Source organism: Chaetodon auriga, chromosome 2 (genome assembly GCF_051107435.1).
Source record: "Chaetodon auriga isolate fChaAug3 chromosome 2, fChaAug3.hap1, whole genome shotgun sequence".
Lineage (NCBI taxonomy): Eukaryota > Metazoa > Chordata > Actinopteri > Chaetodontiformes > Chaetodontidae > Chaetodon > Chaetodon auriga.
In genome coordinates this window covers 28,538,522-28,564,063 of record NC_135075.1, presented here as the reverse complement: position 1 = coordinate 28,564,063, position 25,542 = coordinate 28,538,522, and the positions used below count along the sequence as shown (strand labels likewise).

At 43.6% G+C, this 25,542-nt stretch overlaps 3 protein-coding genes across 3 annotated transcripts; all 3 read left to right on the top strand.

Annotated features, from left to right (window-relative positions):
- The first annotated feature begins 549 nt into the window (after positions 1–549).
- LOC143331383 (E3 ubiquitin-protein ligase TRIM35-like) lies at positions 550–1,983 on the top strand. The gene has a single exon (XM_076748190.1). It carries the CDS (start codon positions 556–558, stop codon positions 1,981–1,983), a length of 1,428 nt encoding a protein of 475 aa, XP_076604305.1. The 5' UTR covers positions 550–555.
- Positions 1,984–3,625: 1,642 nt separating this feature from the next.
- LOC143331039 (nuclear factor 7, ovary-like) lies at positions 3,626–5,991 on the top strand. The gene is made up of 2 exons (XM_076747820.1): positions 3,626–3,694; positions 3,809–5,991. Exon 2 carries the CDS (start codon positions 3,816–3,818, stop codon positions 5,217–5,219), a length of 1,404 nt encoding a protein of 467 aa, XP_076603935.1. The 5' UTR covers positions 3,626–3,694; positions 3,809–3,815; the 3' UTR covers positions 5,220–5,991.
- Positions 5,992–20,048: 14,057 nt separating this feature from the next.
- cyc1 (cytochrome c-1) lies at positions 20,049–25,442 on the top strand. The gene is made up of 7 exons (XM_076745341.1): positions 20,049–20,180; positions 21,920–22,110; positions 22,529–22,655; positions 22,976–23,133; positions 23,223–23,383; positions 24,188–24,288; positions 24,784–25,442. The coding sequence occupies exons 1-7, from the start codon at positions 20,100–20,102 to the stop codon at positions 24,886–24,888; spliced, it is 924 nt and encodes a 307-aa protein (XP_076601456.1). The 5' UTR covers positions 20,049–20,099; the 3' UTR covers positions 24,889–25,442.
- Positions 25,443–25,542: the final 100 nt, after the last annotated feature.

The following is a 25,542-nucleotide window of genomic DNA, read 5'->3' as shown; positions in this document are numbered from 1 at the left end:
GACAAACGATAACGCCGACAGATCAATAGGTTGTGCTGCTGATAACGTCACCTTGCTCGGGTATTACCCCTGGATCAGCAGACGGCAGTGCACACTGAGACTTTCATGTTACACTTGTTAATCCAACTTTATTTACATATGCTCATGAAATGCTAAAATCCTGCCACAAATGACAAATATCAACAACGCAACATCAAAAAATAAAGTGTGTGAAGCCTACGTTTTTTAACATCATCTTCACAGATTAAATCTAGCACAACGTGCGAAGTGAACACCCAACTAAAGGGCATGACAGAGCTCCACCCCTTACCAGGCTCACCTAAAGAAAACCAAGAAATACAGGTTATCGTTCACTGAGACGTGGCACAGACACTGAGAGACAATAAGACTCATCAGACTTAAATCACAACACTGATGGAGAACAACAACCAGAGGACATGCTCCAGTAGTGGATGAAGGAGAGAGTCCTCTAAAGTGGAGAGAGTGTACTGACACCTGACGGGCTCTCTTTCAGATTTTGCTGAGTGCCTGCTGTGTTTTCCACTGAAAGAGAAAATGGCTTCACGAATAGAGGAAGATCTCCTCTGTCCTGTCTGCTACGACATCTTTAAAGATCCTGTCATTCTGTCATGCTGCCACAGCTTCTGTAAGGACTGTCTGAAGAGATGGTGGACAGGAAAACACACAAAGGAGTGTCCAGTTTGTAAAGGAACGGCCTTACTGAGTGATCCACCTCGCAACTTGGCGCTGAGGAACCTGTGCGAGGCCTTCTCACTGAGGAGAGATCAGAGATCTTCAGCAGGATCAGAGGCTCTCTGCAGTCTGCACTCTGAGAGACTCAAGCTCTTCTGTCTGGACCATCATGAGCCAGTGTGTGTCGTCTGCAGAGATTCAGAAAAACACAACAACCACAGATTCAGACCCATGGATGAAGCAGCACGGGATCACAAAGAGGAGCTCAAGAACTCCCTGAAGCCCTTACAGGAGAAGCTGAAGCTCTTTGAACAAGTTAAAGGAAACTGTGATCAAACAGCAGAACACATTAAGGTCCAGGCCCGACACACAGAGAGGCAGATTAAAGAGCAGTTTAAGAAGCTTCACCAGTTTCTACAAGAGGAAGAGGAGGCCAGGATCACTGCTCTGAGGGAGGAAGAGGAGCAGAAGAGTCAGATGATGAAGCAGAAGATGGAGGATCTGAGCAGAGAGATATCAGCTCTTTCAGCCACAGTCAGAGCCACAGAGGAGGAGCTGAGAGCTGAAGACGTCTCATTCCTGCAGAACTACAAGGCTGCAGTGGAAAGAGTCCAGCAGCGCCCCCTGCTGGATGATCCACAGCTGGTCTCAGGAGCTCTGATAGACGTGGCCAAACACCTGGGCAACCTGACCTTCAACATCTGGAACAAGAGGAAGGAGATGGTCTCCTACACTCCTGTGATTCTGGATCCAAACTCTGCTCATCCAGAACTCGTCCTGTCTGAAGATCTGACCAGTGTGAGACGAGGACAGAGACAGAAACTTCCTGAAAACCCAGAGAGGTTTGATTCCTTCATGTCTGTCCTGGGCTCTCAGGGCTTTGACTCAGGGACTCACAGCTGGGACGTGGAGGTTGGAGACAGTACAGGCTGGGTTCTGGGTGTGGCAGCAGAGTCAGTCCACAGAAAGGAAGACATCGCCATTCAGTCTGGATTATGGATAATACTGTTTCATAATGACAAATACACAGCGTGCACACCACCAGGACCAAACATGGTTCTCTCAGTGAAGAAGCTCCAGAGGATCAGAGTTTGTTTGGAGTGGAAACGGGGGAAGTTATCGTTCTTCGATCCGGATAAAAACACACATATACACACCTTCACACACACTTTCACTGACAAGTTGTTTCCATACTTCAACTTGAACAAAGATTTGCCACTGAAGATATTACCAGAGCCTTTTTCGACAGAAGGCAAAGTGTCCAGCAGGCGTTGGTGGCCTTTCAGTTAAAGTGTGTTTCAAGCCGATTTCAGAATACAGCTTTCAGTATTCAGTTTTCCTCTTAATTTTGATGAAAATCTGAGCGTCACAAATGAAATATGTACTGTGTAAAGTTATTTTTACAATGGAAGTGATTTGGGCTCAGAAGACGCTTCATATTTTGGGATTTGTGTATTTCACAAGTTTGTACAGTAATAACAAGTATATGTTTAATAGGTTTTACTGTGTTTGTGATGTGAAGTGCTAATTTGAATAAAGAAAAATCTGCATGTTATATAGTCTTTGGAATAGTTTATAAATTAAGAACTCTCAATAATAAAAGCTAATACACACATTTACATTACTGCAGTATTGAAAAAGAGAGAGAGAGAGAGAGAGAGAGAGAGAGAGAGAGAGAGAGAGAGAGAGTACTCTTTGTCTGCTTAGCTTGTGTGGACATGGTTTCACTTTCTATTATATCGCATTAGATGCATTAAATGTGATCTGAATCTAAAAAATGCTGAGCTGGCAGTTGGTCCTGAGTAACCAGTTACCAAACCCAAGGAGGCGTTAAACTGACACACTTTTTCTGAGCTCATTGTCTATAACCAGTTACAGTTCAGGTACAGAGCAGCGTTGTTCTCAGGTGTGTGGATTATAAATGGACAGAAAAGTCAGTACGTACAATCCGGATTCCAAAACAATCGAACACTGTGTAAAATGAAATAAAAACAGAATAAAATCACCTGAAAATGAACTGTGTTTACCAACAGCAGTTTGAAGAAGTGTCCCTGAGCCCATGCGTTAATCTCCTTCATCTAATCATGTGTTCACAAAGTGGTGAACCTCGCTCCATCCTCGCCTGTGATCGACTGAGCCTTTCCAGGATGCCCCTTTCATACCCAATCATGATCCTCTCACCTGTTACCAATGAGCCTGAAACAAATAAAAACAGCCAACAAATAGCCACGGGGTTGATGGAGCACACTCATGCTCCTCAGAGGACGACCCTGCGCCATTTTGGACCCTCAATCGTCTGTTTTCTTGCACCATTCTCAGGCCAAAATGTCCACTGCAATGACTCTATATTCATGCGTCTGACAGGATGAACCACACTGATTTTATTGACCCCGTAATGCCTCCTGGAGGACAAACCTCCGTGAACCTCTCAGTGAACCACACACAGATTCTGTGTTGAATGTATGAGGCTTCTACTTGCAGCACGGCTCTCAGTGAGGATTTCACAGGTGAACTGGTCCGACTGGTTGATCCTCTGTCACGTGGTGCTTTTGGTGTCTCTGTTATCTTTTGCAAGGCTTTGAATCCTGTTTATTCTTCATGATGACAGAGCCCTCCTCTTTTGCAGTTGGCTGACACAAGGCCTGCAATTTAATGGAACTATATTTTAATCCTAGAGAAGTACCGAATAAATTCATCTTGGTTTTGATAAAATAAAAATATGGACAAATTTCTGTAGGTTCACTGTAATGGAAAAGAAAACTGGAGCAGGTTTCAAAAGTGTGCCAGATTACTTTCATAACATACAGAACAAATGAAAATGAAAGTGAATTCTGGTAAAACTTCTGAGAGCTCCACCCCTTACCTGGCTCACCTTACCTGAGACAAACCAAGAAATGCAGAGTGTTGTTCTTCAGCTGTGAAGAGACACAGAGACAGATTCAGAGTAAAGCCACGACGTCTGCTGGGGGAAACGAGCTACAGACGGAAGTCTGGACATACAGTGAGTACAAGGATACTGGAAAGAAAGAAGTTTAACAGCAAAAGTACTTTCAGATAGTTCTCAGTGGAGAGTGTGAAGTTTTATCTGTGTACCCATTGTTTCCATCTTCGTTAGATAGACGATGGCTTCCCTATTAGAAGAAGATCTCCTCTGTCCTGTGTGTCAGGACATCTATCAAGATCCTGTCATTCTGTCATGCTGCCACAGCTTCTGTAAGGACTGTCTGACGAGATGGTGGACAGGAAAACACATAAAGGAGTGTCCAGTTTGTAAAAGAATGCCCTTACTGAGTGATCCACCTCGCAACTTGGCGCTGAGGAACCTGTGCGAGGCCTTCTCACTGAGGAGAGATCAGAGATCTTCAGCAGGATCAGAGGCTCTCTGCAGTCTGCACTCTGAGAACCTCAGGCTCTTCTGTCTGGACCATCAGCAGCCAGTGTGTGTCGTCTGCAGAGATTCAGAAACACACAACAACCACAGATTCAGACCCATCGATGAAGCTGCACGGGATCACAAAGAGGAGCTCAAGAACTCCCTGAAGCCCTTACAGGAGAAGCTGAAGCTCCTTGAACAAGTTAAAGGAAACTGTGATCAAACAGCAGAACACATTAAGGTCCAGGCCCGACACACAGAGAGGCAGATTAAAGAGCAGTTTAAGAAGCTTCACCAGTTTCTACAAGAGGAAGAGGAGGCCAGGATCACTGCTCTGAGGGAGGAAGAGGAGCAAAAAAGTAAAGTGATGAAGAAGAAGTCTGAGACTCTGAGCAGAGACATATCAGCTCTTTCAGACACAATCAGGGCCACAGAGGAGGAGCTGAGAGCTGAAGACGTCTCATTCCTGCAGAACTACAAGGCTGCAGTGGAAAGAGTCCAGCAGCGCCCCCTGCTGGATGATCCACAGCTGCCCTCAGGAGCTCTGATAGACGTGGCCAAACACCTGGGCAACCTGACCTTCAACATCTGGAACAAGATGAAGGAGATGGTCTCCTACACTCCTGTGATTCTGGACCCAAACACTGCTCATCCAGAACTCATCCTGTCTGAAGATCTGACCAGTGTGAGACGAGGACAGAGACAGAAACTTCCTGAAAACCCAGAGAGGTTTGATTCCTTCATCTCTGTCCTGGGCTCTCAGGGCTTTGACTCAGGGACTCACAGCTGGGACGTGGAGGTAGGACGCAGTCCGGTCTGGGCAGTGGGAGTGTTAGCCGAGTCCGTCCTGAGTAAAGAAGACAAACTGTCTGGATTATTCAGAATTGTGTTCTGCGATGATGAGTACACAGCGGACTCTGGTCCAAATCACCCCACCGTTCTCGCAGTAAAGAAGAGGTTCCAGAGGATCAGAGTCAAACTGGACTGGAACAGAGGAAAGCTGTCGTTCTCTGACGCTGATACTGACACACACATACACACGTATACACACACCTTCACTGAGAGGCTGTTTCCATACATGAACGCTGTAAACGCACACCCACTGAAGATATCACACATTCCTTTCTCTGTGAGAGTAAAACAGCACAGTTAACTGTGTGAGCGGCCGTGTTCGTGTCTCCTGTTGTTTCTTGTTCTGTTGCTGAACCACTTTAAAACTGAACTAAGAAAAATGTTGTCTATTCTGTTGTTTGGGCACTTCAGACTCGCAGTTTCATGGCCTCGGTTTACTGTCTTACTCACATTTGATGCAGCTGCTTCGATCTTAATCTAAAAATGCAGCTGCTCCTGTGGAACCAGTCAGCAAACCTTGTGCTTTACCCGAACATCTAAACTTAATCAGCCAGTAGGACGTTACAGTGCAGTCGTTTGTCACCTAAACTGGGGAGAAGGTGCGCACATAAAGTTTTGTCTTGTTTTGTTTGTTGTCGTTTTTATCAGTTATGGGTGACATTGCATTTAGAAGTTCAGCCCTACCAACCCCACATGTGCATTCATATTCTATTGTATCCCTATAAGATCTAATGAACATCTACACAGGACAGATTGGATAATAAGTCTCACATTTCCCTGTGTCTTCCAAATGTTTAGTAAAGCTCAGGGTAAATATACACTCCTGACTGTAAATATTACTCTATATTTTAAGCTTTGTGTGCCATTCAAACATGCCAATATTTGTACAATCAATCTGCTGTCTGAAGAAAGACGTCTCTGCTCCACTGACACAAAGAAAATTAAACCACAAAGTCTCATATGTCCTCTGTTACCCTCTGTTGTGGTAGCTGTAGCGTAGCAACCGTATACCAAAAGGATGTTGTGGTTGCTAATGGCCTATCAATCACAAAAACAAAAACTAGAAAAAATAGAAATTCCAGCATCTTCAACTCCATAGCAACTGGAAAACATCTGTAGATGAAGGTCAGGTGGTACCACTGAAAGCTCTTTATCAACCAGCAGTGTCTTGTGTGTCTGTGTCTTGTCTAGTACAGTATGGATGATTATGCATAGGGCACGGCCATGTGCATGCATGCCTGATGAGTTTTTGATGTATAATAAAATATCTGATGCAAAACTCAAATAAATTTAGGCTGACTGTTTGAACATGGAGCCTTTCACTTCTTGTTCTGTTATCAGCAGAGAACAGTAAGCGGTAGCGACCAAACAAAGGTAGGTGTGTCGTGAAGCTGTGTCCTCCTCTCCTCGGCTGCCCGTCCCTGTCAGGTTGTATTATGGGTAGCGGGTCGTCCGTTAAAGGTGACGATGGCCTGCAGAGAGCTTCAGGTTCAGTCTGTCGGCGGCTCAGGAGATTTAACCCGCTGCTGTAATCACTCTCGACATCAGCAGCAGCTTCCTCCTTCCTGCTGTGTGCCTGAGTGTGTGAATGGGACACTTCCCACCAATCACAGTGCTAGCTCTCCCCAGGGGCATTAAAGAATCATTTCTCCTGTACAAATGCAATATCATGTCTGCTTCTTCAAATTCTGTCTCGAATGGTGGCTCCTGTCGTGTAGAGAACACAGCATGCACACAGCATTTCATAACGAAGCTCTCGGGGGTCATTGAGTCACTACAAGTAGCAAAATGAAGCTTTTTAAAACACCAGCAGCTAAAACAAAACATTAGGATAACATGAAGATACCGCGAGCCGACACGCAGATGCAGTCGCCTCAGTCTTGGGGGTGTCACAGTGGCAGACTTTCTGGACTAATGTGGACTCAAGTGAACTGAAAATAGTCCCGAGTAAATGCATTATTTACTCCTGTTTCAGTAATTTCCTTAAAAAGCCAAACTGTATATTTTGAGCCGTCTTTAAAGATTTATGCCTTCAGTGAGCTTGAGAGCCACAGACAGACACGTCAGAAAGTGTTGAGAGATTCACCAGTTTAGTTTTGGGCTTTTTCTGACATTTGTTGACAATAAGAATAATATATATAGAAAAAAGACTGAAATATGACGGCCTTAAAGGAGTAAAAGACGAAGACTGTAACATCTGTGTGAATGTTAGCGTCTCCAGATATCCAAAAGTGTGCCTGCCAGGCAGCGTTGGAAAGAAAACCAATCCCAAAATAAGAAACACGAAGCAAACATGTTCAAAATTAAATCTGAATGTGATCTGAACTTCATCAGCCAACAGTCATGTCTCAGATGTGGAGATTCCCACAGCACATGAACACACCACAGCAAAGCAACAAGTATCAGATACGTGCACACACAAGCTGCCTGCAGCTGAGTTTTTCAAGAAAACGGGCAGAAACAAGCAGCAACACTGGGATGGATTTAAACTTCATGATAAAAAATGAATGAGTGAGGAAGAGGAAGCAGTGAAATCGCTGCTCTGAAGCCAAGAGCTCAGCAACACGCCGAGAAAAGTGAGGCTATGTGTTAAATATGAAACAACAACAACGCCTCACGCTCTTCAAAAATGATCACATATCTCTGTGACGACAGAACTTGGTCAGTAGTGATCATAAGATTCATACCGAACTGTGTACTTTGAAATTCTCATTACTCTGAAATGAGCTGAACTTCTTTCCAAAGCATTTTCCAGAAAAACACAAGAGAAAGAATGAAAACATATTCAAGAATAAGTAGACAAAGTATAAACCGCAAAATATGAAGCCAGAAATTCAGCAAAATAAAAACAAAAAGTGGGTTTTACAATGAGATGTTTTTTAAAGATCTGTAATGACTTGGCTTCTCTCCGGTTTTTGACCTTGGACCAGGCAGAAATCCCTGAGACTCCCCAAAGGTCAGAGGACTTTACTGAACACAGACACAACAAAGTGATTGAACATCGTAGATGTTCCTGTTGTTGTTGGTAGAATCTTGAAGCTCTTTTCTATGGAAGCTCAACCTTTGAGAATCTATGAGGGTTTGCTTCTCAGTTCAGCCTTGATGTGTTTTATCTACTGCAAAGTTTAGATTGAAGAAGTACATGAATATAATGGATGGTGGATAGTGATATTGATTTTCCATCACATTCTCTCACATTTAATGTCATTTTCTAAAACTCTTGCTCAAAGGCGGAGGGCTGAGGGTTTTTTTAGCAGGTAACAGGTGAGCAGAGTCTTGCATTAGAGCAAAGAACAATCTGGCAGAGAGTAAGTGTGGAGGAGCTGCTTAAATGCTGGGCTGATTGGTAATGAGAAACAGGTGAGGGTCAGGTGAGTGGGCAGGCTGACAAGGAGGGTGAGAGTGGAAAAGTACTGTCTGTGCAGGTGAGCAGATGGCAAGGAAGTGGCTGCATGTAAGAGGCAGATGCCAGCCTTTGGTCAAGCTGTCCTGTTACTGAGTGGAATAATAGCTCACTTTTGGAAATAGTACAAGATTCTGAAAATACCTGCACCACCTGAATGTTACTGGGAAATTTAGTTAAACTAGATGTGAACAACACGTGTTGTTGAATACTTAAGCTACACACTAGTCCTGGTTTATCACTCGGCATGTTTGCTGTGTTGTGAACAAACTGTCCATCCCCCCTCGACAGTACCTGGAGCTTGGATTGAGTGTCAGCTCCTGAGCCGTGAATTCAGATTCAGTCAAGTTCCCCCCAAAGCAGGGAGAGACAGTGGAACCAAAGCAGCAATGCCTCCATATGGCCATGTGTAGAATTATAGTATGAGGCTGCTTGCATTGATCTGTAGTCCGACGTTAAACACTGATGCACACATCATCGGTTCATGTCTTTGTGAGGTTGTAAGAGCTGCAGTGCTGCTGTATGTGTGTGTCCTCCCACTCTGCTGTCTGCTACTCGCATTGTAAGCCTGTTTCTTTCTATCTGTTAAGTGCTAGAGCAAGGGGCAGTGTGTGTGTGTGTGTGTGTGTGTGTGTGTGTGTGAGAGAGAGAGAGAGAGAGAGAGCGAGAGAGCGCCAGGTGAGGTAAACAGACCCTGACAGCGGTAACACTCTCTGTAATGGGAACAACCAGAACGACACAGTGATGAAGTGGAAACGGTGAACCTTTCATTCAGTCTGCACTCAGCTTCAGTTTGCTCTCCGAACGCTGCTTTGAAAACCCACCTGTGGACGTGTGTGCAGGTCTGGAGTGCTTCGCGTGGCTTCAGGGAAAACAGCAGCAACTGAGGGAGCATTTTAAAAATATCTTTTACACAAGTCCAATAGGTTGTTTGCACATGATGTCACTCTTTTGTTGTGAACTGCAGATGGAGGGCTGGTTGATTTTCTGCAGAGTAAGCACTTTGACACTCAAATGCCGATGTCATGCATCGTTTGTGGTTCCCCAAATCCATCAAACCGTGATACCACAAGGAGCTTTTATTGAGTGCCAAAAGTTGTTGTCCATAAGGCCGAAAAATGCCAGAAATTGATGGAAAAAAATGGCTCTAAATACTACAATACCCATGAGCCTCGGCAGCTGCTGCTTGCGTGCAGGTGCGAGAATCAGAGCTGCTGAACTGACCTTGAACCTGAAAGTGAATTCATTTAAGCTGCAGACTGCGTTAACAGTTTTCTAAAAAGATGAAACTTTAGCATGAAACAGAGTCAGAGCGATGAGATCCAATATTTGGCTTGAAATGCACTTTGGGATTCGTAGTTTACTTCTTCAGTCTTTATGCCCACAGGCTTGTACCTTTGATTCGTCTTTAATCGAAGCTCCACAGTTTTTATACAGGTGAGTTTCATGTCCATCCAAATCCTGGAAGCCTTCCAACTGTCGGTCACCATATTTGTCCACATGAGACTTTTAACCAACTTTCACTTTAGTCATGGAGACACTTTCAGAACTTAACGGCTCAGTCAAGGCTGATCAAGACCAGTCAGTCCCTCAGCTGAGGCTTTGGTTAAGGTTTGACTGCAGCTTGCAAAGCCATTCATACTGAGGCCAACTATCCCCAACAACAGGAGAAGTCGAATTAGCAGTGGATTTTATTTTATTTCAACCTCCATTTCACCTTAACCCAATCCACACTCCACACAAACTCCACATTCATTGTGCAAGAGACAAAATCCACCACTTTGTCTCCAACATGCCTGCGGTTCAGCGGCGGAGTCCCTGATCTCTGCGATACGCTGTGTTCATCTGATTTAAGGTCCCATCAGCACAGAGCCTCCACAGCCGGGGTCCATCCTATCGTTCCTACCCTTCTCACCTGAATAAAACATGCTGCTCAGTCAATTAAACCTAAAACCAAAGCCAAACAGAAGAAGAAAAAAAAACAACAACTCCTGGTTGAATCCTGACCCTCGTTAGTCTGCAGTGTCCATCATTGATGTACCTCATCCATCACGGACCGGGCAGACCACTGACATGTTGCGCCACTTTTGTAGACAGTTCAAACGGCGTTAGAGCCTTCAAGCAGTGATGGGGAAAAGATGAATGTGTGTGTGAAAGTGTTCGTCTGTCTGTGAGTGTGAAGGTGTGATCAGACTGACAGTGACGTCGCACAGCTGCACGTCGTCAAAGGCAAAGAGGCAAACAGATCCTGGGCAGACGCCTGAATCGCTCCTCACGTCTCAGATTTCACTGGTTCAAACAGGTCTGGTGTTGTGCTGAGAAACAGGCTTTTGTTCAATTATTAAACTGTGAGATACTATAGTTATGAGGTCAAAATCTTGACTTCTATTCATAGTTTGTGTTTTCATTTGCTTCACTTCTTTTTGTCTTTTCTTGGCGGATATGTCCTTCCATGGATTTGCAGTTCTTGGACCGACGGTTAATTACCCGTCTTCAGAAAGTAAGTTTCAAAGCTCTGCGAGTTTATTTAAATAGTATAACAAATAACTAATGCATAAACTGAAATCTCATGGTATATTTAGAAAATGTGTTGGAATTAATGTAAAGCATAGAACGCCATGAAGCGCCTGGAGTTCACTTTTCTGGGTTTGAGTCCCACATTAAGGTCTCATACTCTTTCATATATTCTGAATAAAACATGTTCTGTGTTGAAACCAGACAAACAAACAACATAAATTAATCCACCTTAGAAACTGAAAAGAAAAAACCCTCCAAAACAGCACCTCCCTCCTCGCCTCACCTCTGCTCAGAGCCTCCTAACCCTTCTCCACCAGCTTCCTCCGCCTGCTCCTGTTGCTCCACCCGATGTTCAACTCGGTTTAATTATGCAGCGACGTTGTGTGAGAGGACGAGACGTTTGATGCTCGCTCTGCTCGTCTGAATTAAGAATCCATCGAGGTCACAGATACACAATGACCTGCTGATGAGTCCCAAGGATGCCGTGTGGCGACCGGACCGCAGTCATCAGCGCTCATTAATAAATGTATTGATCTGGCGAGCTGCAGGACTTTGAAGGTCTTATCAGTATGCAGACAGTCATGCAAGGTTGCTGATGAGGAAGCTTGTGTGTTTAGGAATGTGTAGTCGTGCATGCGGTCTGCTGTATTATCTCGCACACACGTTCCTCTCATTCTGTTAACTTGTGATGATTTTTTTGAGTTCTTCAAGCACACAAACACAAACAAGTCTGATTTCCCTTTAAAAATCTCTCCCTTCGACACTCCCATTCACCCCGATCGATAGCGCTTTCATGTATGGAGCTGGCACCAGGAGGCTGTTAGCTTAGCACAAAGACTGGAAGCAGGTGGAAACAGCTAGCCTGGCTCTGTCCACAGGTCAAAATACACCCACAATGTCATGTGTGTTTTGCTTTTATTGCATTATTGTATTTAGCAAAACGTCAAACTTTAACATTTAGCTTTGATTCCTTCAACAGGGTGCGGTCAGAACTATAGTATGAAGGTACTGCAAAAATATTCAGTTTGACTATGATTCCAGTTTCCTGTATTCCAGTAGAAGCATGTATTCAGTCAATGCACACAGCGGTTGAAGCTGTATTATATTAGGCCTCCATGCAGTAAACAAAACAAGTGAGCTGTCCATCCGTAGAAACAGTGTGAGGCACGCAGAGTTTGTACAGTGACCTCTGTGACCACACTGAACAGTACATATCAGTGCTCATTTTGCAGCAAACATACATAAAATCCGAGCCGGCACCGGACTTGAAAAGAGCCTTTGAGTGAATATACAAAGACGAGAGAAGAAAATTATACATAAGCTGAAATGCATCAGTGCAATGATGAGCTGATGCTGCTCGCTAATCTTGGTCTTTGATCCAGATCACAGGGACTGTGTACAAAAACACCACAGTGCAGCTTCAAACAAAGGACACCACTGAGGTTTCGATGGCGCTGACTTATCTGGCCTCAAAGGAACACAGTAGTACATTTGGTGCTCGTAGCCCGTAATGTGCATTACATGTATTTATGAAAGTCATTTTGAAGTTCCTTTTATGCTTGTACACCAGGAGCCAGAGGGAGACATTTCAGTCCGGATGAAAAGCTGCTTACAAAATTCATCAGACTCCACGGAAGCAAACAAAAACCATTAGGCACAGAAAGAGCTGTGATGATAACACACGGTCATGTGACGCCCACTCTGGAGTTGAGCTCATTACCATCATCTTTTTTTTCTTTTTTTTTTTTTTGCTGCTGAAAGTTACAGGGGAGCATACAGTGTGTGTATAATAAACACAATCATCATTGTTTAGTTATCTTCATACTTGTGATAGCTACAGATTCATTCATTTGAATATATAATACAGAGCCGCAAAAGACAGAAGCAGAAACAGCTGGATTTTAATTGCTAGTGCTCAAAGCCACCATGCTTCTGTTATGTGTTCACGCTCGTTCAGTCGATGCTAGCCGGCTGAAATCAACTGATTCCTCCATGCCGCCCCTGGTGTCAATAAAACTCCTCATAACTACAGACTCCATGTCATGTTGAGTTCTTTCAAAAACTCAGACAACTGCTGTGAGTATGTTTTTACTTTTAATAAACAGCATTTAGCAACCAGCTAACTGCCCTCCTTTGGGTCTACAGCCCCTGTGACCACATGATTGGTCTACAGACTCAACCCAAGGCATCATGGGATTGACAGCGGACAGCTAACAACAACAATAACTGTTTTCAAACACATTCAGTGTTGCAAATATATTAGCATTAGCAACTGTTACTGCGTGACCAATTTGTTCTCAGCGAGGCAGTACAGCACCCACGGCCGTCCCCAGGGAGGAGAGTCTTATCTTGGAAAGCCTCTTGGTAATTTACTGTTGGCACGGATGCCTCCATAGTGTTTTAAACTCTGCCCCCTGATGGCAAAAAAGAGTAATTGTCGCTGTTTGTGAAGGGAGGCTCGCACAGCAGATAAATCATCCACCTGCTCTTTTCATTCCTGCAGCCTGTTTATCTGCACACATCAGTATAATTAATGCATCAGATGTCATGGAATTGGAGCGCAGATACATTTGGCTGTCAAATTGCCTCTCGCTGCGATTTGAATGTCTGATTCCACACAGATACACACAAGTACGCACACACACACGCATACGTGGATCTGTGCAGGAGCAAACCGGACGAGCCTCCGTTCACACTCACTGCCGCAGCCTCGTGCACTTCAAAACACACGAGCCTCAGCAGCACAGAGACTGATGTGCAGCCTGTAATCTTCATGACAGCTAACATGTCTGTAATTACACAGCGTGTGTCCACGGCAGCCATTAAAAGATCTGAGACAATTACTTCAGCTGTCAGCTCTGCTCGTCAGTGTGTGAATGTTGATCCGTCACATTTCTTTTTTAATTCCAAATCTATTCTCTTTATGACTCATGATAAATGTCAGTTACACCCCTCAAATACACGCAAAGCCGTTGGAGAATGCTGTTTGTTGGTGCGTTAAAAGAACGAGAATTTAACCCTGACTGAAAAGGCAAAATTTTTTCCCTGGACGCGTAACATAAAACCCTAAAATGTGTGCGTATGCACTTCAGCTGCCAGTGTGCAAATGCTAATCTTGTCTCATTTTAATTACCCACATCTCATCTCGTTGCAGATCTGCACAAAAACAATAATTTTAATGCTGATTGAAAAGCTCAACCAAAGTCTCTCCAGACTGCAGCTGCACCGAATACATGAGTGCAGCTCGTCCCTGGGCTCAAACATGCCACCATAATGTTGATTTGGGCTCCGTTTTTAACAAACTGCCATTTTTCCACACTGGAGAGCAACAAATCCACAGAGGATGTATAAATAAGAGGGAAATGGAATTGTGCATCCTACATGAAGAAAACACATTTACTGTAAGTCTCTTGACACTTGAGCAAAGTCGCATAATTATACGTAGGATGCAACAATAGCAAATATAATTAATTCTGCGGAATTTATAGGACAAATTCATGTCTGTCATGCCATAAAAACAAAAAATGTAAATGAGCGTTGATGTCAGCTCTTCCATTTTAAACAGCTCTGCTCATCAAACTCTTTCCCAGAAGCAAATACTTAATATTTTTTTTTGCTACAGATCAAACGCACCACAGATCACTGGTGGATTGCAAACAAATCATCATTCTAAATCATTTTTATTTTTTACTTTGTTCCCTATTTTCTCCCAATTTGGAAGGCACAGTTCCCTCTGTGCTGCAGCCATTTTCCTGCTAACGCTGCTGAAGTCCTGTGGAGGGCTGCTGACAGACAGGGTCTGCCTCGACGACACAAGAAGGATATTTACTAAGCGTTTGCAGCCCCTCACTACCCTCTAAACATTCAATTGTGCCCTTCATATTTATTAAAAGGCTGCAGTTGTTACATCAAAACATTTGAAGAAATGCATCACTGCTAAAATTGTATGTTTATGTTCATTCTATATGCATTTCACAGCATTCCCATTTAAGAGACAAAAAATATGAGAGGAGGGTTCCTCCCTCTGGGGTGATACGATATACGGCGCAAACAGCGGTTTGGCATTATTCCACCGACCTACCGGTGGCAGTCACACACCAGTGCACAGAGCCCCTTTAAGTAGGAACTGATCCCTCACTGGCTTCCCACATACACATGTGAACTACACAGTCAATCCAGAGGCACCGCTAACCACACAAGAGTACTTCTTAACTGTGTTCTTAACATGCTAATAAGATGATCAAGAGGTCAAAAAAGTGAGATTTCCTGACAGCAGAAATTGTTTCAAGTATAAATTTCATGACCGATATAGTCACTGAACATCACCTGAAGGCTGAGGGAGGCAGCAGCTGCAGGCAAAGTCTGCAAGAACCCAAATCACTGCATGTTTTAGAACCACCTTAAAACAGACTTCTGTTCTTCATCTTTATTTTGTGGTTTGCATTCTTTGTGTCATCCTCTTCTTTTCTTCTTTCTCTGTTCTTCTTTCTGCAAACCACCTTGTTCCTTCTCTTTTTTTAGAGAGTTCTCTTACTCACATTCAGGGTTCTAAGTCCTTGACCTTTGCACTTCCTTGTTGTTCTAAAGGTAACATGTTGTCCTCCGTTCGACTGTTTATAATCCGCCGCAGGTCGGAGCGACTTCCTCCTTTCTCTCCTTCTCGTCCTGCTGAACTTGTGCAACCACAATAAAAGTATGAACGTGTGATGGATCTTCTCATCTGATAGCAGAGTTCAACAACAACAACATTCCCATCGATCAGCCTCCGTGATGCAACGGGGCCTTGATGTGCGAAAGTGCTGCTGTGTGCAGTATCCCTCCAGAGAGCCCAGTCATCAGTAAACACACAGAACGATGAAGGCCATCTTTATCGGATATGTTCGTAATTACAGCGACTGAGTCCTTCACATATAAAACAGGTCCTGCGGTTTAAGTTAAACAAAAGTCATCAAGTCAGGAGCTGAAATCTGGAAGTCTGGCGGGAGAAGAAACTCGAGCAGTCAGACGATCTGACGGGTTGGAAACAAGCCAACAGTTTATCCAGATTCTCTTTGCTTTTATTTGGAGGTCAAACTGAAAGCGAGTGTAATAATCCCTCATTGTGCAGGAAAACTGTGCGCTGAAGTTAGTTAAGCAGGACGTGAGTCTGTAAACTGTGATGGATGTTTTTAACTGACAGCATTTTACCGTTGGCCTTCTTTTCTTTGTCTCCATCCCGTCTAATCATCCGCTCATGCTTCTCAACCCATCAGACTTCAGACGCATTTTCTGACGAACTCCGGTTTTACTTTTTCTGTCTGATATGAAGCCGTGGCGGCTGCCATCCAGCTGTATGCGCAGCACGTACCCGGTGGCAGCACCACAGAGAAGGCCTCCTGTCAAGCAAACATGACAGGCGATGACAGTCACTGCCGGGTCTGATGAATAGTTTATTACCTACCTGCTGTCAAACAGCAAACATCCATCTGCAGGTACGCTCACAACCAACTTCAGGTCATTCAAACAAGCTGGGTGTTTTAATGTATCTTAATATTTCAGGCTAGATGTCTGTTCTTTCATTATTTACACTGTATCTTCCATCTCGTGTCTCTGATGGATGTTAACTCAGATCTGCATTTATCAGAAAAGTTTTGACTTGTTTTGAAATACTTTATGAAGCATTTTTGTCCCATTTGCATTTTTAAATACGTGATTCAGATGATTAATTCCCGCTGTTGTAGCCTAAGTTACCTACATGAATACAAACCACATCCCTCGTTTAGGACCTGTCAGTCATTTGAGGGTGATATCACCTTTTGTTTATATTTGAACTGTCTTTGAGATGCACTTCAAGTATGGATGGACCACATGTCGGCTCCCAATCCACTCCACCCATAATGTCACGCTTCAAAAGATTCCTTTTAGAATCTATAGACTCTACATCCATGATTTTTACAGTTTATGAGTGTCATCTGGCCCACACTGGATAAAAAACACTAACCTGTCTATTGTCTTTGGGTCCATTTGACTCCATTCAACGTTGAACATTTCTAAATAAATGTCTTCATAAGTAATGAAGTGCCCTAATTTATTGGGGACAACTGGGTAAACATAAAATTAACACAATGCTATGTTTGCAATTCAGACTTACTTCCCTTAATGAAGACTGGTGGTGAATCTGTGTCCTTTGGGAATTTGGGAGGCTCTGTTATGCTTGTTTGCTTCAGAGCTGCTGATTGGTAGAGTGTGCACACATGGCGACATACATTTTGAGGTCTTGCCCATTAAGTATCAATCACTGATTGTACGAAAGGAGTAAGAGAGTTTGAAGACCTTTGACGCTTCTGTTTTCATTCTCAGTTTTATCTAATCTTTATCATTATCGAGTGGGTTTTATTCTCCATCTTATTTTTTGTGATTTATTTGTTGTAAAGCACTTTGAGCTGCACTTTCTGCATGAACGGTGCTCTACAAATAAACATTTTATCATCATTATTATTATTATTATTCAGCGTCTTGTGCAATGTTGTACACGTTGGTGTTCTGTGGGGTCAATTCGGCAACAGGCTGTTTCAGCTGTTTCTGGTTGTTTTGGCTGATATTGAGTAATGAAACCATACCTGGAGTATATGCTATATGTCAGTTATTTATATTTATAATGCAGAACGGTGACATTTCCCATGCTGTGGTGGCGGGGAATCACATAAAACCTTGCACAGCAGCCATCTAATCCATTTCTCTTGGAACTCTGTGTGCTCTCTCTTCCTCTCTGGCAGTTGAAGATGACCTCTAAGCAAAGGTTTTCCGCTGAGGAGGTTTTGTCACAGCTCTTCGGCAGTGAAAGTGGCACAGAGGGCAGTGCGTCTAAGACTGAAGATGATGTTGAGGAGGACGCTGACGATGAGGCGTCCTCCCACAGATCGTTGTGAGTGACCCTCCGATAGTGTCTCAAGGCGTGTTAGCTTCCGGTAATGAAGAATGAAGAACAGGTATGTCGTCTTTGCCGACCTTCTGATGAGGATGTTCCGTTAGTACATGTTACTATCCTTGATTACACAAACACTTTATCTTTACAAATGCTATAAACAACCAAAATCTGTCCTGAGAAACAACAGCAAACAGTTGAAACACCAAAAAGGTCTTTCTTTCCAGTTTTAGATTAATCAGTCAGATGTTAAGGTTGATTTGTATATTTTTTCATATTCACATAATGGATATTCAGGATGGATAAGAGGAGGTGAGGTATTTTTTTTTAAAGGAGTATTTAGACAGACAACAAAGAGACATAAATGACCTGACACATAAACTTGGGTAACAAGTTAACAATCATTTGCTGGAGTTTTAAACAACCAGCGTCCGATTGACCCCAAAGATTAAACATGTTAACAAATAGAACATAACAGGAGGGTTGAGAGGAATATTCATGAATATCATTATTTCTTGAGTTAGTAACGGAGTGAGGTCTACGCAGACTGAAGGAGTGATGCTTTGCTTTGAGTTTTTGATGCTGTGCTTCCATCTTGTGGAAGATACAAATACAGCTGCTTCAACTTTGGTTTTGATCTGTTTCATCCAATTTGGGTTTGTGATGCAGGAAAAAGCTGTTAAGGGAAAGGTTGGTATTTCATGTGTGTATTAAAACAATAGTCAGGTGCCCGCGTGTAGATTTGAACAGTTTTTGCTTGTTGGCATCATTGCTTCCTGCTCGTTCTGGCAACTTAAAGATCCCGTCCTGACGAGGCTCCAATCTAAGTGAAAGGTGACAAAATTCAAAAATATCTTCCAAAGTTTATCTGAGGTTAACACTAGGCTTTGCAATTTGGATCACAAAAATGAACAAATGAGCGTCCTCCAAGGTTGTAGCCTTGTTAGTATGAAGTTCCTTCTTTGTCTTGCGAGCCCTTCAACACTGAAACTCTTTCCAGGAACACAAAGAGACTTTTGTCCAAGAAACACTGCAGCTTTGGAAGCAGGACACAGCAGGAGGAGTGTTACAGTTAGATATTTCACTTCTGGAAAATGAAACACAACAACGGCTCAAAGCCGATGACGAAAGACAATCAGAGATGGACAGTAACATCACACCGTTGAGGTTTTAGATGGTCCGTTTGTCAAGTTCAGTTCTGGAAATTTTGATGGGAAATGTTTCACAGTTTTCTGGCACACGAGGTTTGTGCTTTTTTTTTTTTTGTCCACCCTCAACTTCAAACAAGTAATTTATTGAAATGTTCACTTTAAATATCCAAAATGCCCAATGTAATCAAAACAAATGAGAGAACGCATGCATGTTGTCATGTTTTCAGTGGTTTACCAAAGTTTTCTCTTTCTAACGCCTTTTGGGGTCAAGGGCTGGATGTGCAGAATGATCTGCCCCTGTGTGCAGATCTGTGTTAAACAACATGAAGCAAACAGAGGCTTTAATTTGTGGGATAGCATTAAAAAAAGGTTTAATACTGCTGAGCCTCAGTCTGACAGCACCTTTACAATGTAGGTCAAATGTTCTGAAGAGTCCACAGATACCTCAGTGCAAAATCACCTTCATGTATGAGTCATTACAAACAAACTGATCAGAAATAGGGAATGGCTTTGACTCTGTTAATATTTTATTTTATTTTATTTTATTTTGTAACACGTTACAAAACAATGCGAAAAAAAAGGTTGTGTAAATCCAAGTTGTGTAAGGTTTACATCAAGTTAGCCAGAATCAGCCCGGCTATGTAGTTCCGGTCGTTAGGTGAAAGCCATTTTCAAAATAAGAGTAGAAGACGAAATTCAGTAGGCAATGGGATCATAGAGCAACGAAAAACTTAGTATCTAAACTCTATATTATACATTTATCTCAACAGAGTAATGGAGTAAAAATCCAAACCATAATTTTACCTTAATTTTATAACTGTGATGGTTTAAGTTACAAAGGCAACCTATTGGAATTACCAGCACCACTAAACCTAAAGGAACAAAGACCTGTGTTATGACTAAATCCAGACAAGCACAAGTAACTACAGTTATAGTGAGATGAGTACAGGTCCCCAACCCCCTGTAGCCTTTCAGATACTCAGGGGCTCTGTTGTTGTAAATATTCTATGTGTGTTTTATAGTGCTGGAATGAGCTCACTTATATGTTCATTGTGTACTCTACGATGTGAAAGTGGGAGATGGGTCCGGAGGTGCCGTGTAAATACATGCCGCTTTACACGGGCTGTTTTATTTTGAAGGTTCCGACCGGAAAGGTTCTGTGTGGTCCAGGCAGCGGCTTTCAGCTCAGAGAGAATTGCAGAGAAGATGGCGGCGCTACGAGTTGTGGTGCTATCGGGGAGCGGTAGAGCTCTCCTCAGCACGCCGAAAACTATCAAGACTCCAATGGTAGGTCGATAGATGAGTATTGTAATTATCACCCACGACAGATTGTGCTTATATCAACATTTTGGTGGGAAAGCTGTGCTGTGGGGTGTCCGGGCACCGAGCTAACGTTAGCCTAGATGCTGTCAGTGGGTTGAGACAAGGTCACTCGTGTTCCCACATGTATATGATGTCGGCAAAGGCTGTGCTATGAACTCCTCGGGTATATTGTCATTCCTAAAATGTAGAGATTACAGTGGGATCATTAACTGCTAGAAAACCCGCCATAGATGTCTAAAGCTTAGTAGCTATCAGTACATGTAGCAAGCTAACCGGTTAGCCAAGGTAACTCATGATGCCGTGTCAACCACTCGGCATGAAAAAGGTTCACTCAAATCCATTTCTTCCCAAGTTAACGGTGCTGAGACACTGATCTGCATGTCAGTGTATGTGATCGTGGTGTTTGCAATTTCAGTCTTGATATGAGTCACATTTCGTTCATAGTTTTTATAAATCTCAAATGGCCAAAGTAGCAGGGATAATTAGCTTGCTAACCAGTTAGCATTTCAAGGACTGTAAGGACTTCCGGTGAAGAAAGCCATCCTTAGCCGTTCAGTGCTGTACCCTTCATCTGTTAGCTAATTGTCATCTATGGGTGTGTTCAGGGACTGGTTAGCACTGTCTGTATTTCCCAGGTATGAGATTATTGACGCTAAATAGGTTGAGAAATCTTTTGAAGCTAAATGTCCTCATGTCATATGTAAAGGAACGTCAGTTGTGACCTGGTTAAAAGTTCAGATATTAATAGAAACGTGGTAGCATGAGTGCAATGATTCCTGTTTGTCAAAGCTGTGAGGTTGTTTAAATTATACCAAAAACGACATGTCCATTTTTTTAAATTATTTTTTTTAGTTTTTCAACTAGCATTTAGTTATACTATAGTTTGACCTGCAGATTAATTGATCGTGATCACGGTCTATGACGTGTCTTAACTGCCAGGCCTCCACGTACCCCAGCATAGGTGACTTTTTAATGGTATGTCATTTATCTGCTGCCACATATCACTTCACACCCGTCAAGTCCCAAGTATGTAAATAGATGCCCCTCCTGAGTGTAGCATGCTTTCAGGCTGGAGATGGAGGATTGTGTGTGTGTTTATGTAGGTACAGTGATGCAGGGATGCATCATGTGACGCCTGCTGCCTGGTTATAGAAGCAGTTGAAGGGCGGTTTCATAAGGACGGTCAGTGTGCACGCTTTACACAGGGGCGTTTTGATGAAATGCACTTTGGAAATGGCATCCATACAGAAAGCTGTGTCTTTAGGTGGACTTCTGGTTTGACGGTGTCATTTCAGCACCACCTGAGAGTCATGCTCTGGTCTCAAATGTGAGATGATGGAACAGTTTCATTTGTTGTCTTGTGTGGTAGTAATCAGAAAGTCTTTGGCCTTTAGATGTTGTATATTTTTTAAATATTTTATTGACTAAAAATGTGTAATTGAGAAAATCATTTCCAAGATTCATAGCATGTTTTTATGTAACGAAATATTCAGCTTCAATCCATTTTTGTTGGTGTTCAGCCTTTCATAAACAACGTTTTCACTCCTGCTTGCCGCACACAGGAGGAGGCACGCACCTAAAAGTCTGTCCATGTTGGTTCACACTGATTTACATTTGGTGCAGCCCTGCTTCAATAATCTACACTGGGATGATTTTAAGTCAGGAACTAAATGGTATCTTGTTGTGCTCTGATTCCTCCGTAGGCCAACATGTCTTTCGCCAGCCTGCCGCGGAACAAGAAGGTTGCCCTGACGACACTGGGCGTGGTCACAGCCGGTGGGGCGGGCCTCGCTCTGATGCTGCACCAGTCCGTTAAAGCCTCTGACCTGGAGCTCCACCCCCCCAACTACCCCTGGAGCCACGCTGGACCCCTGTCATCTCTGGACCACGCCAGGTGTGATGGATGCACACACACACACACACACACACACACACTCTTTACAGTCTGCAGTTGTCAAACAATCACTGAAAGTCAAACTAGTGCTGAAAATTCTGCCACCTCAGAGGACTTTTAAGTAGTTTCTAACGCTCCCTACACTCTCTATCACTCTATCCGTTCATCTACATGTGGCTGTAACACGCCGCTACAATACGGCAGCAAAGGCAGTCAAACATGGATGTAAACAATGTTGATTTAAGATGGGTGAAACGGCAGCTTTGCAAGAATTTTATGAGGAAGAAAATGTATTCAACGTGTTTGTTTGTGCTCAGGGATCCACACAACGTGTTCTGGTGTCATTCTGCTCTATTCTTTTTTATACTGTTTTATTTGAACTTGATTTAAAGTCTCACTCCCCCCCCCCCCCACACAGCGTTCGTCGTGGTTACCAGGTGTACAAGCAGGTGTGTGCAGCCTGCCACAGTATGGAGTACCTGGCCTTCAGAAACCTGGTGGGAGTGTCGCACACAGAGGCTGAGGCCAAGGCCATCGCTGAGGAGGTGAGCTGCTCTGTGTGTGTGTGTGTGTGTGTGTGTGTGTGTGTGTGTGTGTGTGTGAAACAGAGCATGAGAATAGGGATCTAAGTAAATAGATAATGATAATGAAATAGGAGTCGAGTCCATGGAGCAGTTTCAGATGGGTCACATAACACTGTCACACTGTAGTACACGTTTTAAAAACACTGTCATTGTTTTTGGTTTTTGGTTATTTTAATATTGAAACACTAAGTTGTGCCAGTCGGGGGTCACCCGGCTGATCTGCTGTTATATTTGCTGGTTTTCGGGCCACATTTTAAAGGTGTCTTGTGTGTTGTGCTCAGGCTGAGATAGTGGACGGCCCTGATGAGAATGGAGAGATGTTCACCCGGCCAGGAAAGCTGTCAGACTACTTCCCAAAGCCCTACCCCAACCCTGAGGCGGCCCGGGCCGCCAACAACGGAGCCCTGCCTCCAGACCTCAGCTACATTGTCAATGCCAGGTACTTCCTGAATAACAGAAAACCGCCACACTTATGTCTTCAGTCTGCTTGTCTGTGGTGTTCACTTCTTGCATCCCCGCCCCCCTCAGACATGGCGGAGAGGACTACGTGTTCAGCCTGCTGACAGGATACTGCGAGCCTCCAGCAGGAGTGACCGTGAGAGAGGGGCTGTACTACAACCCGTACTTCGCTGGCCAGGCCATCGGCATGGCCCCACCCATCTACAATGAGGTGCTGGAGTTTGACGACGGTAAGTAAAAACGCAGTGTGTTTAATCTGCCGTCGGGCTGTTTGATGGACGGGTCGCACTAACGAACAGTGAGCAGAGCAGAAAGTGAAAACGCCTTCAGACTACTCAGAACAGAGCTGCCAGATCAGTTCCTTCCTGTTCGTTCCACACTGATATGTGTGAGATGCACCAGAGACGGTCTTGGCTACCTGTGGAGGCTCAACTGAAATCAGGTCCTCTGTTGTCACACCTTCAATGGGATAAGCTGGTTTTTGTCATGGCTGTGTGACGTGTTCAGTGGATACTGGTCAGCTGGTTGTAAGTCCACAAACAAATGGCATGATGAGAACTGTTCCTCATGGAGGAACATCAGACAGAAAAAACATCCTCGTTCAGTCTCTGAAGCAGGAAGTGATGAGTGTCACTATTGTTGCTGTTTTTGAAAAATTCTTTTTGTTTTTGTTTGTGTGACTGTTTTACTTTTAGGTGTGTTTCAACTCCAGATTTTAATCATATTCAAGCGAAGCTCTGATTCACTTTGCTGCAGTACTTTAGCTTTAAATTGTCAATAGTGTGTCGAGTAGGATGCTTCAAGGTTCACTAGAATACCTTAACTTTGCAGTTATTTAATACATTAGATTCACCAAAAACAGACTTCTCAGTCGTGTATATAGATACACGTTTACTTAATGACTTTATGGCTTTGGTTTTTGCTGTGATCGATGTGGCCTCACTGACCACACCCTCTGTGTCTGGGACGGTGCAGAACACTCCTCTGTCGTGAAAATCATTTGTCTGATGGCTGTTATGTGTCTGCTGCCATAGGAACCCCTGCAACCATGAGCCAGGTTGCCAAAGACGTGTGTACTTTCTTGAGGTGGGCTGCCGAGCCAGAGCACGACCAACGCAAACGCATGGGACTGAAGGTACAACACGCACACACACGCATGGATGCTGCAGACTGCATCAGGGCTGGGTGTCCTTTGAAATATGGAGCTCATATTGGAAAATCTGGGAAGATACACACATTTCAAATGTTATTGTTGTTTTCACTCTTAACAACCTCCACCTGCATCAACAACACGAGCAGCCTGATAGTTTCATTTTGTGGAGGCGCTCCTCCACGACAGCGTGACCAACAGCAAAGCTGTGATTGAATGTGCAGGTTCCAGAGCTTTGATGTAACTCAATATTGCACATCTAACTAAGGTTTTTATTGTAGCGTTCTTAGATATGAACAGCAGAGATACAGAGAGGAAACATGGGCAGGACTGGTTATACCAGCCGACGCCTCTCGGGTTTCTGTATTGGAGTGGTTTTAAAGTAGTCTGAGCACACAGACGTGAAGGAACAAGTGGAAACAGGCTGTAAACACGGAGCTTTTTGTGGGATTAATCTTAACGTTCTGGTTTTCTTTGCAGATGCTGTTGGGCTCGGCCATCCTCATCCCTCTGATCTACTACATGAAGAGACACAGGTGGTCCGTGCTGAAGAGCAGGAAGATCGCCTACAGGCCTCCCAAGTAAACGGAAACAAACGCACCCCTGCCTGGGCTTGAAACCCACAGCAGAGGGTTGCGTTCAATGACTCCACAACGCTTACATCACAATGATCACATGGACACAGAGCAACTGACAGACACACATGCCTTTCCAAGAGGGTTGGAGAAATAAGAGTATATATTGTGTTTATCGCTACAGAAAAATGCCTTTTGTCGTTATTGGCCTGGTAGAACCAATTGTTTGACAGGTTTTCCTCCATCTGGAATCTTGTGGTGCAAGTTTGTGTCAGAGAGTTGTGGCGTTCTTGAACGCACCCTCAGCAAAGTTTCTGTTTTATCTGCATCAAATCGTCACTGGTTGCAGATCACATCTTGACATCAGACGATCGATTGATCATCCATCTTTGTAAGATACTCGATAACCACACGAGCGCTGAGAAATGGTTGCCCTCGAAGTTTGTAACATTCTGGGTGTGTGTAAATCCACCGTCCCCTGTGCTCTCCACAAAGCCACTCAGTGGATCAAATGCAGCCTCTGAACCTCAGTTTTACTGTACAAAATAAATTATCTTAAAGGAATCGTGTGTTTGTTTGTTTTGTTCAAGCAGCAGGAGATATTACACACACACACACACACACACACACACACACACACACTTAAAATGCTGCCTGCCTCTTT

What these genes read in the sequence shown, in the direction of transcription:
- LOC143331383 (XM_076748190.1), top strand. Translation starts at nt 556, where the DNA reads ATGGCTTCACGAATAGAGGAAGATCTCCTCTGTCCTGTCTGCTACGAC.
- LOC143331039 (XM_076747820.1), top strand. Translation starts at nt 3,816, where the DNA reads ATGGCTTCCCTATTAGAAGAAGATCTCCTCTGTCCTGTGTGTCAGGAC.
- cyc1 (XM_076745341.1), top strand. Translation starts at nt 20,100, where the DNA reads ATGGCGGCGCTACGAGTTGTGGTGCTATCGGGGAGCGGTAGAGCTCTC. An exon ending in AAACTATCAAGACTCCAATG is followed by an intron (nt 20,181 to 21,919) that starts GTAGGTCGATAG and finishes ATTCCTCCGTAG; the next exon opens with GCCAACATGTCTTTCGCCAG. An exon ending in TCATCTCTGGACCACGCCAG is followed by an intron (nt 22,111 to 22,528) that starts GTGTGATGGATG and finishes CCCCCCACACAG; the next exon opens with CGTTCGTCGTGGTTACCAGG.